Source organism: Carcharodon carcharias, chromosome 4, assembly GCF_017639515.1.
Source record: "Carcharodon carcharias isolate sCarCar2 chromosome 4, sCarCar2.pri, whole genome shotgun sequence".
Lineage (NCBI taxonomy): Eukaryota > Metazoa > Chordata > Chondrichthyes > Lamniformes > Lamnidae > Carcharodon > Carcharodon carcharias.
The window spans coordinates 167,305,750-167,320,762 of record NC_054470.1 but is presented as its reverse complement, the minus strand read 5'-3'; the positions used below and the strand labels follow the sequence as shown (position 1 = coordinate 167,320,762).

Genomic DNA, 15,013 nt, shown 5'->3' with positions numbered 1-15,013 from the left:
CTATCTTTCGGTTGAAACATTAAACCGAGGCCTCGCCATCCTCTTTAAGTGGATGTAAAAGATCCAATGTCACTTGAAAAGGAGCAGGGGAGTTCTGCCTGGATCCTAGCGAATGGTTAGCCCTTAATGAGGATTGCTAAAAACAGATTATCCTCTAACTTAACTCATTGCTGCTTTTGGCAGTTTGCTATGCTCAATTTACCATGTTTCTTTACGTTGCAACAATGGCTACTTCATTGGCTGAAGGGATGAAGTGAGGTTATGAAATACAATTTTTTGCTTTTAGTGATACCCATACTAGTGACATTCAAACAACGAAAATCTCAAGATCTCAAATAGAGCTATAGTGTCTTTTAGGAATTAAATACTACATGTTAATTTATGCCTCCTCAAACATTTTCAATTCTCCCGTAGGAGCATGCAAATCCACCAATCGAGTGGCGTTTTGTGCCTTGAAACCTTAACACTCTTGGCAAAAGCCTCTTTTCAACATATCAATATCCTGTTTAAGGTAACTTAAAACCAAACAGAAACAGTGGGGGAATTCAATTCAGGCAAATTTATTAGAGATTGAAATTCACAAAAAACACAAAAAGTTGTTTTCTCCGTAAGAATCGTACTGCATCAAAATGAATCATCCGATGTTCATTTATGAAATAATCCTTTTAAAATCAGTTACAGAGAATATAAAGAGTTTTCATTTTACAGGCAACAAATATGGTCATTTTCCTCATAAAACAACAAAGGTGTTGATTTCACAGCCGCGCTGCATGCAATTGACCAGATTCAAAATTTGAAGCTTCAGAATTACACAGCTCTTAGGCCTGAAATTTTGGTGTAATAAAGACATACTGTAAAAGAGTATTGTTGAATCTAGCCAGACCTTTTTTTTCCTCATTTCCTGTTAATAACTATAAAGATATATATACACAGTTAGGTTTTTTTTGCTGGTAACACTATATTTGTTGAAATACAATTTGCAAAATTCTGCAATAAAATACTATCATACACACTCGCATCATCTAGATGTGCTTGCAACCAGGGCATGGGAGAGGTGGTTAGTAAAAAGGGGTAGGGGAAATGACAGAGACTTACAAAAGTTGCTGAAAAGTAGTGATCTGTTTTAAATGCAACAACTAAAACAACTGTACAAAATAAAGCAGACACATATATATACAAACTGTCGTGGACAACATACACTGTAGTAAACTCAAGCATTTATGAAAGAAATGAAAAGGACAATCACACACTCTCTTTTTGAACTAAGGTGCTGCAGCGGTAACAATTTCTTCCTCCTCCCCATCTGTGTGTTCATACCCAATCATGGCAGTTATAATTTACTGTTTTATTCCAGGGAACACAGTGCTCCGATTCTTTTAACACAAAGAGCATTCCATTTTGGAAAAATATTGAGTAGCCAAGAAAATGTTTTTCAATTTTTAGTCCAGGAATTATATGTATTTGAAAAAAGCTACTCAATTATTCAACCATATAAACAAATTGTACATGGAAATTCTTTCAGGAACTTTGGAAGTACAAGAAAGCATGGCAGGTGCATTTCCATATAAATAAATGAGTTACGTTGAACATAACTGTGAATAGCATTACTGATTTCAAATAAATGGATTTAAAGATGTGCACCATCTCTCTTCTTAAAAACCTTCTTGAGCACGACTGGAGCAAACAGTGACTAAACACTTTGCCTCACTTGAATCTACTTTCAAACTGCAGACATTTAACGGTTATACACCTCCCTCCTTCAGTGACTGCTGAGTCCATGGAGCCACCCAAAGCGCTAAATGTGACAATTAGGATTTGGGAGCCCGAATATAGCTTGCCTCAAAGAACAGTCACATGGCCTGATCAACTCAATATTCTATTGTGAAACCTGACATTTACTATGTATTCTAAACCACCATTTTTAAGAAAAACGTGGTGCAAGTGAGAAACACACAATCATCGATTTTCAAACAACCTGTACAAAACGTGACATTGTTTCCATATCTCAACATTCAGCAGCAAAACAAACCAAGTGAATTAATTGGAGGAAAAAGAGTAGACTACAGGACTTCACCTCCAGTTTGGAGTGTGACAAACTATCTTAGCAGTACTTGCTGATCGTATTATGTGTTTTTTCTACTCAAAATCATCAATAATAAGTATTAGTGACAGACCACAGAGCTCCTGTACCCGGAAGAATAAATAGGCATTTACTATGTTTACATACATAGGGGGGAAAAAGGGTTGATCAAATAAGTGCACCATAATAATAAAAACCAATTGTTTGCAAAATATCCTGAAGGGAACGTAGAACAGCCTCCAGATGGCATGATCAGTACTTTGTTTTAAAATGTCCTTATTACTTGGCAGAAGGTGGTGCCAATTGATGCAATGCTTCTGAAGTTAGCTGTAGTCAATCACACAACTGTCACAAAGGTTGTTTTTTGAGTGTCTACAGACTGAAACTTCTTTTAATGAGAGCTGCAGAGGTTACTGTGCTAAACTCAAAGCAATGTGTATACAAATATGTATAAAATCTTATAGTCGCTTCACATAGTTTCCTGGAAATGTACCAAAGAACTTGGATCTCCGCGAAGTTCCTGCGATTAAAAAGAAAAAAGCAAACTTCAATATCTCCCAGCCTTTTAGTCTTTATTGTTTCATCTCCCTAGTGTGCCATCTTATTGATCATTTTTAGTTACCAACATTTTGATTAAAAAACACTTGTAATAAGCAACGCCCCGCTTATATTTTCCTGAGGATACCCATGTGTTCACTTAATTACATTTTAAATTAAAATCAGATAAAACTTGCAGGTGTGGAGGGGGTGATAATCTACCTTTCAGTAACATTAGTATCAAATGGATGATGTTTGTCTCAGCTTTGAAAACTGGTTGTTAAAGATGTTTTTTTGTGTTTCATAGCACAATTATAACTGCACAGTAAAATGTTAATGCTTGTGGAATATAAATAACTGTAAAACCAATTAGGGTGGGATAGTAGGAGGATGATCTGATTAATTTTACCCAGTCATTACTGACTTTCTTTAAATCCGCAAACTAGGTCTTACATCTAACACAAAATAGTACTCAGCAATGATCATGTGTCGGAAACAGTTAGCCCTGTACAATATTTTAATGGTGGTGTACTTGCATTTTACATTTGGAAGATTATTCTACACATACATACAGAATGAACCTCAAAAGTAAAAGGCCGTAAATCTGACTCAGGTCAGAGGCAGGAAATTCTGCAGTGAGTAGCTCACCTCCTGACTCCCCAAAGCCCGTCCACCATCTACAAAGGCACAAGTCAGGATTATGATGGAATATTCCTCACTTGCCAGGATGAGTGGCACCCATCCACAACCTTAAACATTGACTTCTTCCACCACCATGGGACAGTGATAGCAGTGCCTACCATCTACAAGTTGCAAAGCAGCAACTGGCCAAGGTTCCTGCCAAATCAGTGACCTCTACCACCTAGAAGAACAGCAGCATGGGAACTCTACCACCTGCAAATTCCCCTTTAAGCCACAAGTCATCCCGACTTGGAATTATATTGCCATTCCTTCACTGTCGCTGGGTCAAGACCTTGGAACTCCCTGACAACACTATGCATGTACCTGAACCACGTGGACTGCAGCGGTTTAAGGCAGCAGCTCACCATCACCTTCTCAAGGGCAATTAGGGATTGGCAACAAATGCTGGTTTTACCAGAAATGCTCAATTCCCAAGAGTAACAAAGCAATAATTTAATTCCCCTGCTCGACCCACCCCACTGACTGCCTTCATTTGACTTACCTCATGCTGCAATCTGGCAGAAGCCACTGGATCACACTATTCTAAGGGTTGAGCACTGCTTCATGCCAACCTCACCAGTCCTATTGGCCAGGAAGTCGAGGAGTGGCATGCTAATTTGGCCTGGCCATTGGAATGAGAGCCTCCCCTCCTGCCAATCCCAGCCAGTTTAAAGCTTCACTATGCTGCATTTCCACCTGGAAGTCAAATGTTTCAAGGCAGGTACAGGTCCATCCAGGAGGCAGGCTGTCACCACTCTGAAGGGTTCACTATGTTCAGAATGTATGTATGTACATATGTACAGGGGAAAAGACAAAAGTGGAGACACATATAAGAATAAGCATTTTCACTGCAACAACTAGGATATTATTGGTAAATAGAATATTGTAACTCTGTGGGAAAGGAAGACACATGAATGGAGCTATCCCCATTTGCCTGAAGTAGCTTGTTCAATGAAATAGGTGATGTGTGCACAACAGTCAAATATATCTTAGTGCAAAGTCAGCTTTTTTTGCTTGACTTCTGTGCCTGCTGGCACAATCGGTGGTACTCTCGCCTCCGAGTCACAAGGTTCTGGGTTCAAGTCCCACTCCAAGGTTTAAGCACAAAAATCATGGCTGACACTTCAGTGCTGTAATGAAAGAGCACTACATTATCAGAGGTGCCATGGTTTGGTTGAGACGTTAAACTGAGGGCTCATGTTCATGCTTGGGTGGATGCAAAAATTTCCATGGTGCTATTTTGAAAAAGAGCAGGGGAGTTATCCTTGATGTCCTGTTGAATATTTATCCCCCAATCAGCATTGCAGAAAACATTATCTGGTCATTATCACATTTCTGTTTGTGGGAGCTTGCTGTGCACAACTTGGCTGTCAGATTTCTCACATTACAACAGTGACTACATTTAAGAAAGTACTTAATTGGCTGTAAGGTGCTTGAGTGGGGGTGAAATGCACTATGTAAATGCAAGTCTTTCCTATCTTCTTTCAAAACCTTAAGATAAGTAAAAGTACTATTCAGAAACCCTATCACCACAACATCATTGTGCAGAATACGTGTATTTGAGGAAAATGCTAACATATGGCATTTCATTTATATGTTTCAGAATTTGGAGAACTGGCTGCTGGATTTTCAGAAGAAGCATTGGTCAAAGTCTCCTCTGTAATGTAGCACGTTGCAGACAGTGTTTCGTCAGCTATCCTAGGAGTGGATTCACACCTGAGGTAGTCTGAAAAATGACCTTCAGATATTGCTACAGTACGCTGAAGGGCTACATTATGTAACAAGGTAGAAGATGGTTGCTGGTTATGTACAAGTGTGGTGAGCACTTTGATTAGAGAGCTCATTTGTTCAGCCAACTGCACCCAGCCCAGGTGGATAACATTGTGAAGGTGAACCATGTCTGTGTGCATTTGCTTGTTGCCAGACTGCACACTGGAATGGACATTATCCATGGTCTTCCTGAGCAGGTGCATACCCTCTTCCACAAGCATTCCAAATGTTGTGGAGAGTGCAAAGAGACTGGCATCTGTCTCTTGTTGTTGATAGGTCTTCTCATTTGTCGTGTTAGCCTTCACACCAGTAGGAACATTGTCCATCATCTGTTCCAGGAAATCGGCAGATGGCGTGAGGAAGTTAGCAATTTCGACTTGCAGCTCACGTGTCGCTTTCTCTTTTGGTTCACTGTCAATAACCTGCTCTGGCAGACAAGAATCCTTTATAGAACTCTGTGTTGACGAGGGGCACACATCAAGATGTTCAGATTCTAAGGAAGATGTGTTGTGACTCTGTAACTCTGAGGGAGTTGGAGAAAGACTCTTGGCCAAATTAATGTTCAGGGATGTTGAGGCAGACACATTGCTGGTTTCCTCCTCTTCTGGCTGACTTGTTGCCTCATCTTTCTGTTCAGCTCCTCCCAAACGTTTTGGGTATGCCCAAGACATCCCTTCTGGAGATGCAGTGACAGATGATTGGCTTTCATGCCGTTCAATAAGAGACTGCATATCCCCCTCCATATGTAGCTTTGCTTCCTCAACTGCTGAGGATGACAACTCCTTGCCGGTGGACTTCTGGGCACTTGGTGTCTTTTCCATGCCCTTTCGATTGGATGGATTTAAGATGGAAGTTGGCTGACTATCTGGGGAGACAAAATAGGTACAAGATACAAAGCCTTAGTTATTTGAACATATGCAGTGGAGCTGCAGACAGACAGGTGCAGAAGCCATTTGGAAGAAACTTATAAAAGCAGGTGAAGTGCAACAATGGACCACTGTACACAGGACCACTTACATGCATATTGGGGATGTTAAAACATTCTTGGCATTCTGCATATGTTAAATTTATGTTTGTCCATTATTTTTACTTTATGGGGAGATTGCATGGAAGGAGAGACCATAAGGTAAACTTACCGGATAAATGGACTCCGGGGTAGATGATGTTTTGATTTCAGGTACAAATGAAGTTTTTCTTTTGCAGTCTGCTCCTCCTGGCAGCTTGACTTGTCCTTGAAGGCGTATTCCAATGGAACATTCTTCTGAATGCCATTCTCATTTGTTTTTCCCTCGGAAGTCATTTCGGACTATTATTCTTTTCCAACAGTTTTGTGAAACGGAGGAAATCCTGGGCATTATGTCCTTTTTTTGTGCCCTTACTGTCCATATGCATGTCCTTCCTTCTGGAGATGGTAGCAATGTGGCTGCTCCTAAGAAAATGTGTCTTGATGTTTGGCAAAGTGTTTGACAATTAAAAAAAACCCCTCAAACTTGGACAAAGGTAGCTGTCGTCATCTCCTTCTGAGCTCCATCTTGTACATTAATAAGCAGTGTTTAATTTTGCAGTCATTTGCATGTAGTATGAAACATTCAGGGGCTCCTTGGGACAGTGATGTGAACTAGTTCTGGATGGGTCTCTTAACTTACTCCAGTGCCAACTCAAGGCAGAAATTGCTCAACTTATGCTCAAGGTAACAGCTTTAAATGTCTACAGGTCAGTTTATCACCTCCATTAAGAGCAAGTTATATTTTATATCCAACTTTTTTTTCCTGGATGGTACAGTGTGTTAGATTGCACTTTCCCCTCTGAATTAGAATCGAAATCTAATAGCTTATATGATAGTTTCATCTCTCTAAGAGGAGAGTTGAGATTCACCAGCAAACTATTTTTTTGGCAGTTTCAATCCAAATTCCAGTGCACACAAGTCTATAGGATAAAGCTATGTAAAACTTATCGAGTGTTATAAACTTAATAAATTTGTTGTTTAGGAATAAAGCATACAAGGAACCAAGAATATCCTTGAATGACATGATGATCTTTGCTTACTCTGTGGGCGCATGACTCATGACAAAACCTAAAGGGTACAGCTAAAATTAGATGGAACATCAAATCTCACTGCGGCCATTCAAAATTCATCCATAGAATACCACAGAACATTGCAGATTCAAATGTGCCCCAGTTCTACAGTGTCTAGACATTTCCGACTCCAAACATGGTAGCACAGAGCACCCACCAGTTTCAGGTGGAGGAAACACAGGGACAGAATGTTGCTGTTATTCTTCATGGTGCTTTTTTTTTTAAACCAAGCTGACATAGATTATATAAGTGTTGTCTGTACATCTGCTTCCACTTAAGGTCTTTGCTCCCTACACCTCTACAAAAATGATTGTAGCCTGGAGTCCTGTCTGCTGCATAGTAAGGATCCAAGTCATGTTTATGGACTTTTAACATTTATATATAACAATGGAGGCGTACTCACTCCATTGAGGGGAGGGAGAGGCGGTGGTAGGAGGGTGGTAGCAATCAAGGGAACTGGGGTTTCCCATTGGCAGCCCTAGCGAAATGTCTACACAAATATGACCAGCTTATCTGATGAAAATATCTACCCACTGTTGACAGCTCTGATTACGAATGTCTAATTTGTATTTTAGTGATGTAGTTGAAAAAGTCCTTTTGGTACAAAACATGGATTAAACACAAAGAAAGTCAATGGTTAAACTTAGTCATGCTGCCCACTTGCACATTACTCCCCAGTTGAAAGAAAATAAGTGGAATTAAAAGGAATTTTTAAAAAAATCTCAAAGTATTAGCCACTGAAAATAATGCATTACATTTCTGCAAGTACATTTCCTATGGTAGCTGACAGGAGAATAGGGGTGAGCTGTGAATGAAAGCACAGAGTTAAAATCTGTACAGGTTGCACTCATGCAGGTTTGTGTGGAAAAATCTAGATGGTTTGCATTCGGATGTTACGTTTATCAAAACAGCAGGGAGCCATGTACAAGGCACCCTTGGTCCATTCACAAAATTATATTAAAGTTCACAGGAAAGTTTCACAGGTTTTTCTGATAGTAATTGGAAAATAGCTCTCAGGTAGATGCTCATTTTGACTCTCTTATACTTGTCTCAACGTCAATTGACAACCTTTTTGGAATTTTACTATAAAAAGTAAAACAGTGCCTTGATAGGGTTTCACAAATATCACTCGTCCAGCAAGGAACCACACTGAAAAGGAACATGGGTCATGGCTACAATGTGGTAACCCCATCTCTGGCCCTGTTCTCCTAGTGACTATGGGCCCCTGCTAGGAATGTAGGATTGATGAATTCCATATTCTCTAGGTGAGTTTGTCAACAGTTTATCTTCTTCTAAACTGAAATCTGCTTACATTTGTTTGATGTTGATAGCTTGGAATTTGCCTGATTTATCTGATCTAGTGTTTCTAGGCCTCTTTTAGAGTTGGCCTCATGAGTCACCTCATCTCCTTTGGTTTCCTGGGATATTCACTTGCTCACTTCTCACCCAAACTAATGTGTCCTATTTTTTACTCGTTGGGGATTCAAAAATTAACATTACTTTGTTAGCTCATCCCTACTCTGTTTGCAGAAAGATACTTTAGAAGACACATACCAACAAACCAACCATCATCACACTTTTCCATTACATCAACAATATCTCCTTCCTTGAGCTCCAGCTCATCTTCATTTCTAGGGTTGTAGCTGTACATAGCTTGGTACCTGTGAGAAAATACAAAAAAAATGTTTAAATTTAGCCCGTCCATACCTCTCACGCTACCAAAAATTTAATGTAAACATTTATAGAAATCAAATGGAAATGCAGTACTGATTAAACTAAATTGCATTACTAATTGAACAATCTGGGTGCAGTTTGAATAGGCCATCAAAAAGGCCAATTGGGGCAGAGAATGGAAACAGCAGGAAGTGATGCTGAACTTGCACAAGGCGTTTGTTAAGCCATGGTTGCGATGCTGTGTGCAGATTTGGGAATTCCACTAAGTAACGGATAATGCAGACTTAGAAAGGATACAGTAAGGATTTCCTCAAATGATCTTATGGAAATAGGCTGGGGAAAAAAAAGGGATCTTATTCATTGGAACAGGGAGGGTAAGAGGGCTCTAATCGAGGTTTTTAAAATTATGGGTAGTTTGGAGGAGAAAGGTCATGAAAAATTGTTTAAGGAATTTCAGACAGAAGGTTACTTAGAACATGAAATTAATTATCACAAAGAGCCATTTGACAGAGACTATAACATTATTCTAAAAAGGAAAATGGATACATATCTGTGAAAGAAGATTAGGAAAAGATACAGGGAGTTAGGTTTGGATCACTCCAGCTTATGAATCATCATCAGTACAGGTGCAATGGGCCAGATAGCCTTCTCCAATCCCAGTGAATGAGGAAATGGATGGTATATGTGCAGTCTATAACGCAGAGTCACAGATTGAGATAAAGCCTCTTGTGACATGTATGGAATTCTAATAAATTTGGACCTTTTAATTCTTGGCAGTGCAGGAGTGTGATTCCTTTTCTCCTCAGTGTACCAGCGAAAGATCCTTCAAGAATTCAAATGATATCTCTCCATTGTTTGGCAACATGTCAATCTTTGACCCAAGGAGAATCTAACAAGTAGTATTTTTGTTCTGTCTTAATTGTTAACATTTATTCTGTGTTATACCTATTCGGCTGTGGCAGTAACTTCATGATTAAAAGGCAGAGAAGTTCAGGCTCTGCACCAAGTCCAGTTTCTACATTAGCTTCAGCAAATTAAACTTCCGTGGCCAAAAATAGGAACGATAACTGCTGGTACTGAAAACCAAGCACTGGCAGCGGTTTCAAAAATCACAACGCAAAACAATTATTCTTCACACGGTCTGAAGGTGGCTTCTGTTTGGTCTTACCCCTGTGCGTCTGGTAAACACATTTCTCCCTGGAGCATAATTATCCAATTTGCAGGCTCCTCTGCATCCTTCATAGATCCTTCACACAGCAGGTTGGAGTTTCATCCTCGAGGAGGGTAGTGGGAATCAGGAGAACCCACCCCCCCCCCCACCCCACCCCACCCCGGCTTGGAGCGCCTCAGGGGAAAGTGCCCTCAAGGACGGGATTTTCAATGTGGGGGTGGTGGGTGCGGACTACCGTTGGACCAACTGATCTGGGGAAAAAACTTTGGAGGCAGCCACGGGGGCTGCTGGTTGTCGAAGCAGGCTATTTAAATGGCCTGGCTCAGTGCTGCGGAACTTCATCCCAGCTATAATAAAAACAGAAAGACCCTCCAGCCCTCACCCCCCCCCCACACTCTGCATGCCCCATCCATGTGACCTCATGCCCCCCACCCATGCCCCTCATGCCACATTATGGTGTTTCCATGCCCATTCACACACTATAGACGGTATAGAACCAATGACAGCAGGATGTGTGAAAAAAACATTTTTATAAAAAAAGTCTCATTGATAACTTTCCACGTTCTTAAAAAAACTCCTTTTTAATCACAGTCCAATAAACGTATCAACTTATCCAGATGCTTTAAAGAGACAATAGTAGAAACTGCAAGCACTTGAAACATCTTTAAACATATTTATTTTGTGTAAATACTGTGGTGACAAGTGCAGGCCAGAGATTGGGAATTCTGTGTTGAGTAACCCACCTGCTGACTTCCAAAAATCTACAAGATACAAGTCAGCAGGGTGACGGAATACTCTCCGCTTGGATGACTGCAGCTCCAACAACACTCAAGAAGACTGACACTATCCAAGACAAAGCAACATGCTCGATCGGTACCTCATCCACCGCCTCAAACATCACCAGCACACAGTGGCAACAATGAATGCCATCTACAAAATACACTGGAGCAACTTGCCAAAGTTCCTTCGACAGCACCTTCCAAATGTGCAACCTCTACCACCTCAAAGGACAAGGGCAGCTGTCACATGGGAACTAGGCCACCCACAAGTTCCCCCCAAGCCACGCACCATCCTGACTTGAAACTATATCATGGTTTTATATTTTTTAAAAAAATTCATTTATGGGATGTGGGCATCATTGGCTAGGCCTGCATTTATTGCCCACCCTTAATTGCCCTTGAGAAGGTGGTGGTGAGTTGCCTTTTTGAACCCACAGTGCTTTTAGGGAGGGGTGTAGACAACAGGAGGAATTATTAGAGAGGAATACCAAGGTGCACAGAGGACTGGGAAAGATAGAGAGCAGTAGGGAACAGTAAATTGTTAGGTGGGTTCAGAGTAAGGGAGAAAGTAAAAGTCCACAGCAGGGTTACAGTGCATGGATGTGAATGCACAGATAGTGGTTAATAAGATTGGTGAGTTACAGGCTCAAATTGACGTGGAACTATGATGTTGTGGTTGTAACAGAGACCTGGGGCTGAACTTTCTGGCTGACACGTGGGTGGCGGAGCGAGCGTCCCAACGTCAGCGTGCAGCATCACGATATTTAGGTGGGCAGGCGCACTGTGCAGTGCAACGCGTGCCCACCATTAATTAATGGCCTCGTTAAGGCTCTTAACTCGGTAATTGATGCCAATTTTGAAAAGCCCGTGCGAACTTGGGCTTGGCGCATGGGCCCAATGGGCAGGCGGGTAAGTGATTTTTTTTAAACAAACCTCATCCAGTGGTGGGATGAAGTTTCATGTTGGCTTTTAAAAAGTTTAATAAAGTTTTTGTGCACTTTATTAACATGTCCCATCTCGTGTTACATTGTCACATGAGGGGGACATGTTAATGATTTTTTTATTTTTAAACTTTGAAAGCCTTTCAGCGATCTCCCTGAGGCACCACTTAGCCTCGAGTGCAAAAGAGCGCACTCTCGCATTTGGGGAATTCCCCCCACCCCACCCGCACAGGAAGTGCATAGCGCCTCCCATCGGGTGTCACGCTGGGTGGTCCTTAATTGGCCCACCCACTTAAAATGGTGGCAGGGCCCATTTCAGCGGCAGCGATTGGCTGCCCGCCCACTGTCGAGTCGGTCGGGCCCGCCCATCAAGGGCAAAATTCAGCCCCTGGTTTAAAGACGGGCGGGCTGGGTGTTAAATATTCCTGTGTACAAGGTTTTCAGGAAAGACAGGAAAGGAAGGGAAAGGGGAAAGGGTAGCAGTATTGATGTATTGGTTAATGAGAGCATTAGTGCTGGGAAGTGAGGATATCCCAAAGGGGCCAAGGACAAAAATCTTTAGTTCTGAAGAAGCATCTTACGGACTCAAAACATTAACTCTGTTTTTCTCTCTCCACAGATGCTGCCAGACCTGAGTTTTTTCCAGCATTTTCTGTTTTTATTACAGAAACCTATTGGGCTAGAGCTAAGGAACAAAAAAGGTGCAATTGCATTGTCTTTAGGCCAGCAACAAGTAGAAAGAATGTAGAGGAAACAATTTGCCAAGAAATTAGAGGTACAAGGTTTTTTTAATACCTTCATTTATGGTATGTGGGCATCACTGGCTAGGCCAGCATTTATTACCCAACCCTAATTGCCCTCAAGAAGGTGGTGGTGAGCTGTGTTCTTGAACTGCTGCAGTCCATGTAGTGTAGGCACACCGACAGTGTTGTTTAGGAGGGAGTTCCAGAATTTTGACACAGCTGACAGTGAAGGAACGGTGAATATAGAGTAGTTATAATGGGGGACATTAATCATCCGAATATAGACTGGGATATAAATAGCGTAAAGGTCAGGGATGGGCAAGCATTCCTAGAGTGCATTCACAAAAATTTTCTACAGTAGTATGTTACCAGCCCAATGAGAGTGGAGACACTGTTGGACCTGGTTCTTGGCAACGAGGTGGGCCAAGTGGATCAAATATCAGGAAGAGGACAACTAAGAGACAGTGATCAAAAGACAATAAATGATCTAAAGTAAGAATAATTAACTGGGGGGAAAGCCAATTTTAATAGGGTAAGAATGATTTCAATTTATTTGGCCCGAATCCAAAGGTTGGCAGGAAAAGCGGCAGCTGAACAATGGGCTATCTTCAAAGGGGAGATAGTTTGGGCACAGTCAAAGTATATTCCCTTGAAAGAGAAAGGTAGAGTAAACAAATCTAGAACTTCCTGGATGAAAAAAAGAGATAAGATGAAGAAGTAAAAGCATGCTAATGATAGATGTCGGGTGGATAATAAAATGAAGAACCAGGCCAAACACAAAGTTCAGAGCGGAAGTGAAAAGGCAAATGAGAGAAGCAAATAAGGAGCATGAAAAGAGACTGGTAACTAACATAAAAGGGAATCCCAAAGTCTTCTATAGGTGTATAAATAGTAAACGGATGGTAAAAGGAGGAGCAGGGTCAACTGGGGACCAAAAAGGCGATTTACACATGGAGGCAGAGGGAATAGCTGAGATATTAAATTAGTATCTTGCATCTGTCTTTACCAAGGAAGAGGATGCTACCCAGGCCATGGTGAAAGAGGAGGTAATTAATACACTAGGAGGATTTAAAATGTATAAGGAGGAGATATTACATAGGCTGTCTGTATTTCAAATTGATACATCACCCAGGACCAGATGAGATGCATCCAAGGACACTGAGGGAAGTGAGAGTGGAAATTGCAGAGGCACTGGCCATAATTTTTTTTTAGTTTTCCTTAGGCTCAGGGATTGTTCCAGAAGATCAGAGAATTGCAAACATTACACTCCAAGAAAGGGTGTAAAGATAAGTCCAGCAACTACAGACCAGTCAGTTTAACTTCAGTGGTGGGGAAACTTATAGAAATAAAATGTGGGGCAAAATGAATAGTCACATGGACAAAGGCAGGCTGATTAAGGAAACGCAGCATGGATTTGTTAAGGATAGATTGTGCTTAATTATCTTGCTAGAGGTTTCTGAAGGGATAACACAGAGGGCTGATGAGGGCAATGCTGTTGATGTGGTGTACATGGATTTCCAAAAAGCATTTTATACAGTGCCGTAGAACAGACTTGGAAACAAAGTTATATCTCATGTATTTAAAAGAGACAGTGGCAACATAGGGCAGAATATTGAGCTTGGCAGGCGAGCGTGCCTGACCTGGCCAAGTATAAAGTGATGCACGATGACGTTGGCCCGATGTCATCACGTTGTACTGTGATATTTCATTCGGCAGCGCTCCTGCCGACAATTAAAAGGCCTATTAAGGCCATTTTAAAAAATCATTCAATTCAAATTTACACTGCCCATCCAACCTTATGGTTGGCAGGTAGGCGAAAACACCAAGTGGCCTTAGTACTTTATAGGAAACCTCATCCACAGGCGGGTTATTATGTCCTAAAGCAAATAAAAATAAATTTAAAATTTTACACTTGAGTTAGAAACATGTCACACGAGGGACATGTTTTATGACATTTTTATTTTCTTCATTAGTTTTTTTTTTAAAAACAGTGCTTCACCTCTGAGGCAGCTCCATGCCTCAGGGAGGTTGAAGCGCTCAGTCGCGCTGGGCCCACTTGCCCTCCTCCCCCCGCCCGCACAGGGAGTGTTCAGTGCTGCCGCTCGCGTTCCACGCTGGGTGGGCCTTAATTGGCTCGCCAACGTGAAATTGCGATTCAGTGCCGATCGCGGGTAAGCTTCCTGACTGCCCCCGCCAAGCACCGCATCAAGGGCAAAACTCTGCCCATAGAAACTGGCTGAGTGATAGGAAACAGCGAGTACTGGTTAATGGATGTATTTTTGGGCTGGAGGAAGGTTTGTAGTGGTGTTCCACAGGAGCCTGTTGGGACTCTTGCTTTTCCGGATATATATGAATGACCTACACAATTTCAAAATTTGTGGATGATATGAAATTAAGAAGCATTGTGAACTATGAGGAGGATGGTGTAGGACTTCAAAAAAAGACTGAACTGGACTAGCCATATAAATACTGTGGTTAAGAGAGCAGATCAGAGGCTAGGAATTGTGCAATAAGTAACTCACTTCCTGACTCCCCGAAGCCGCTTCACCATCTACAAGGCA

General features: G+C 41.4%; 1 protein-coding gene across 29 annotated transcripts in view; it reads right to left on the bottom strand.

The window, feature by feature from the left end:
* Positions 1 to 544: 544 nt before the first annotated feature.
* The window catches only part of LOC121277508 (sorbin and SH3 domain-containing protein 2-like), a 315,758-nt gene continuing 301,289 nt past the window's right edge, over positions 545 to 15,013 (bottom strand). For all 29 annotated transcript variants that reach the window (XM_041187079.1, XM_041187087.1, XM_041187081.1 and 26 more), the window contains 2 exons: positions 8,699 to 8,805; positions 545 to 2,600 (listed from right to left, as the gene is read on the bottom strand). In XM_041187079.1, the coding sequence (XP_041043013.1) occupies positions 2,539 to 2,600; positions 8,699 to 8,805 (169 nt within the window). In that variant the 3' untranslated portion in view covers positions 545 to 2,538. The remainder of the gene's footprint in view (positions 2,601 to 8,698; positions 8,806 to 15,013) is intronic.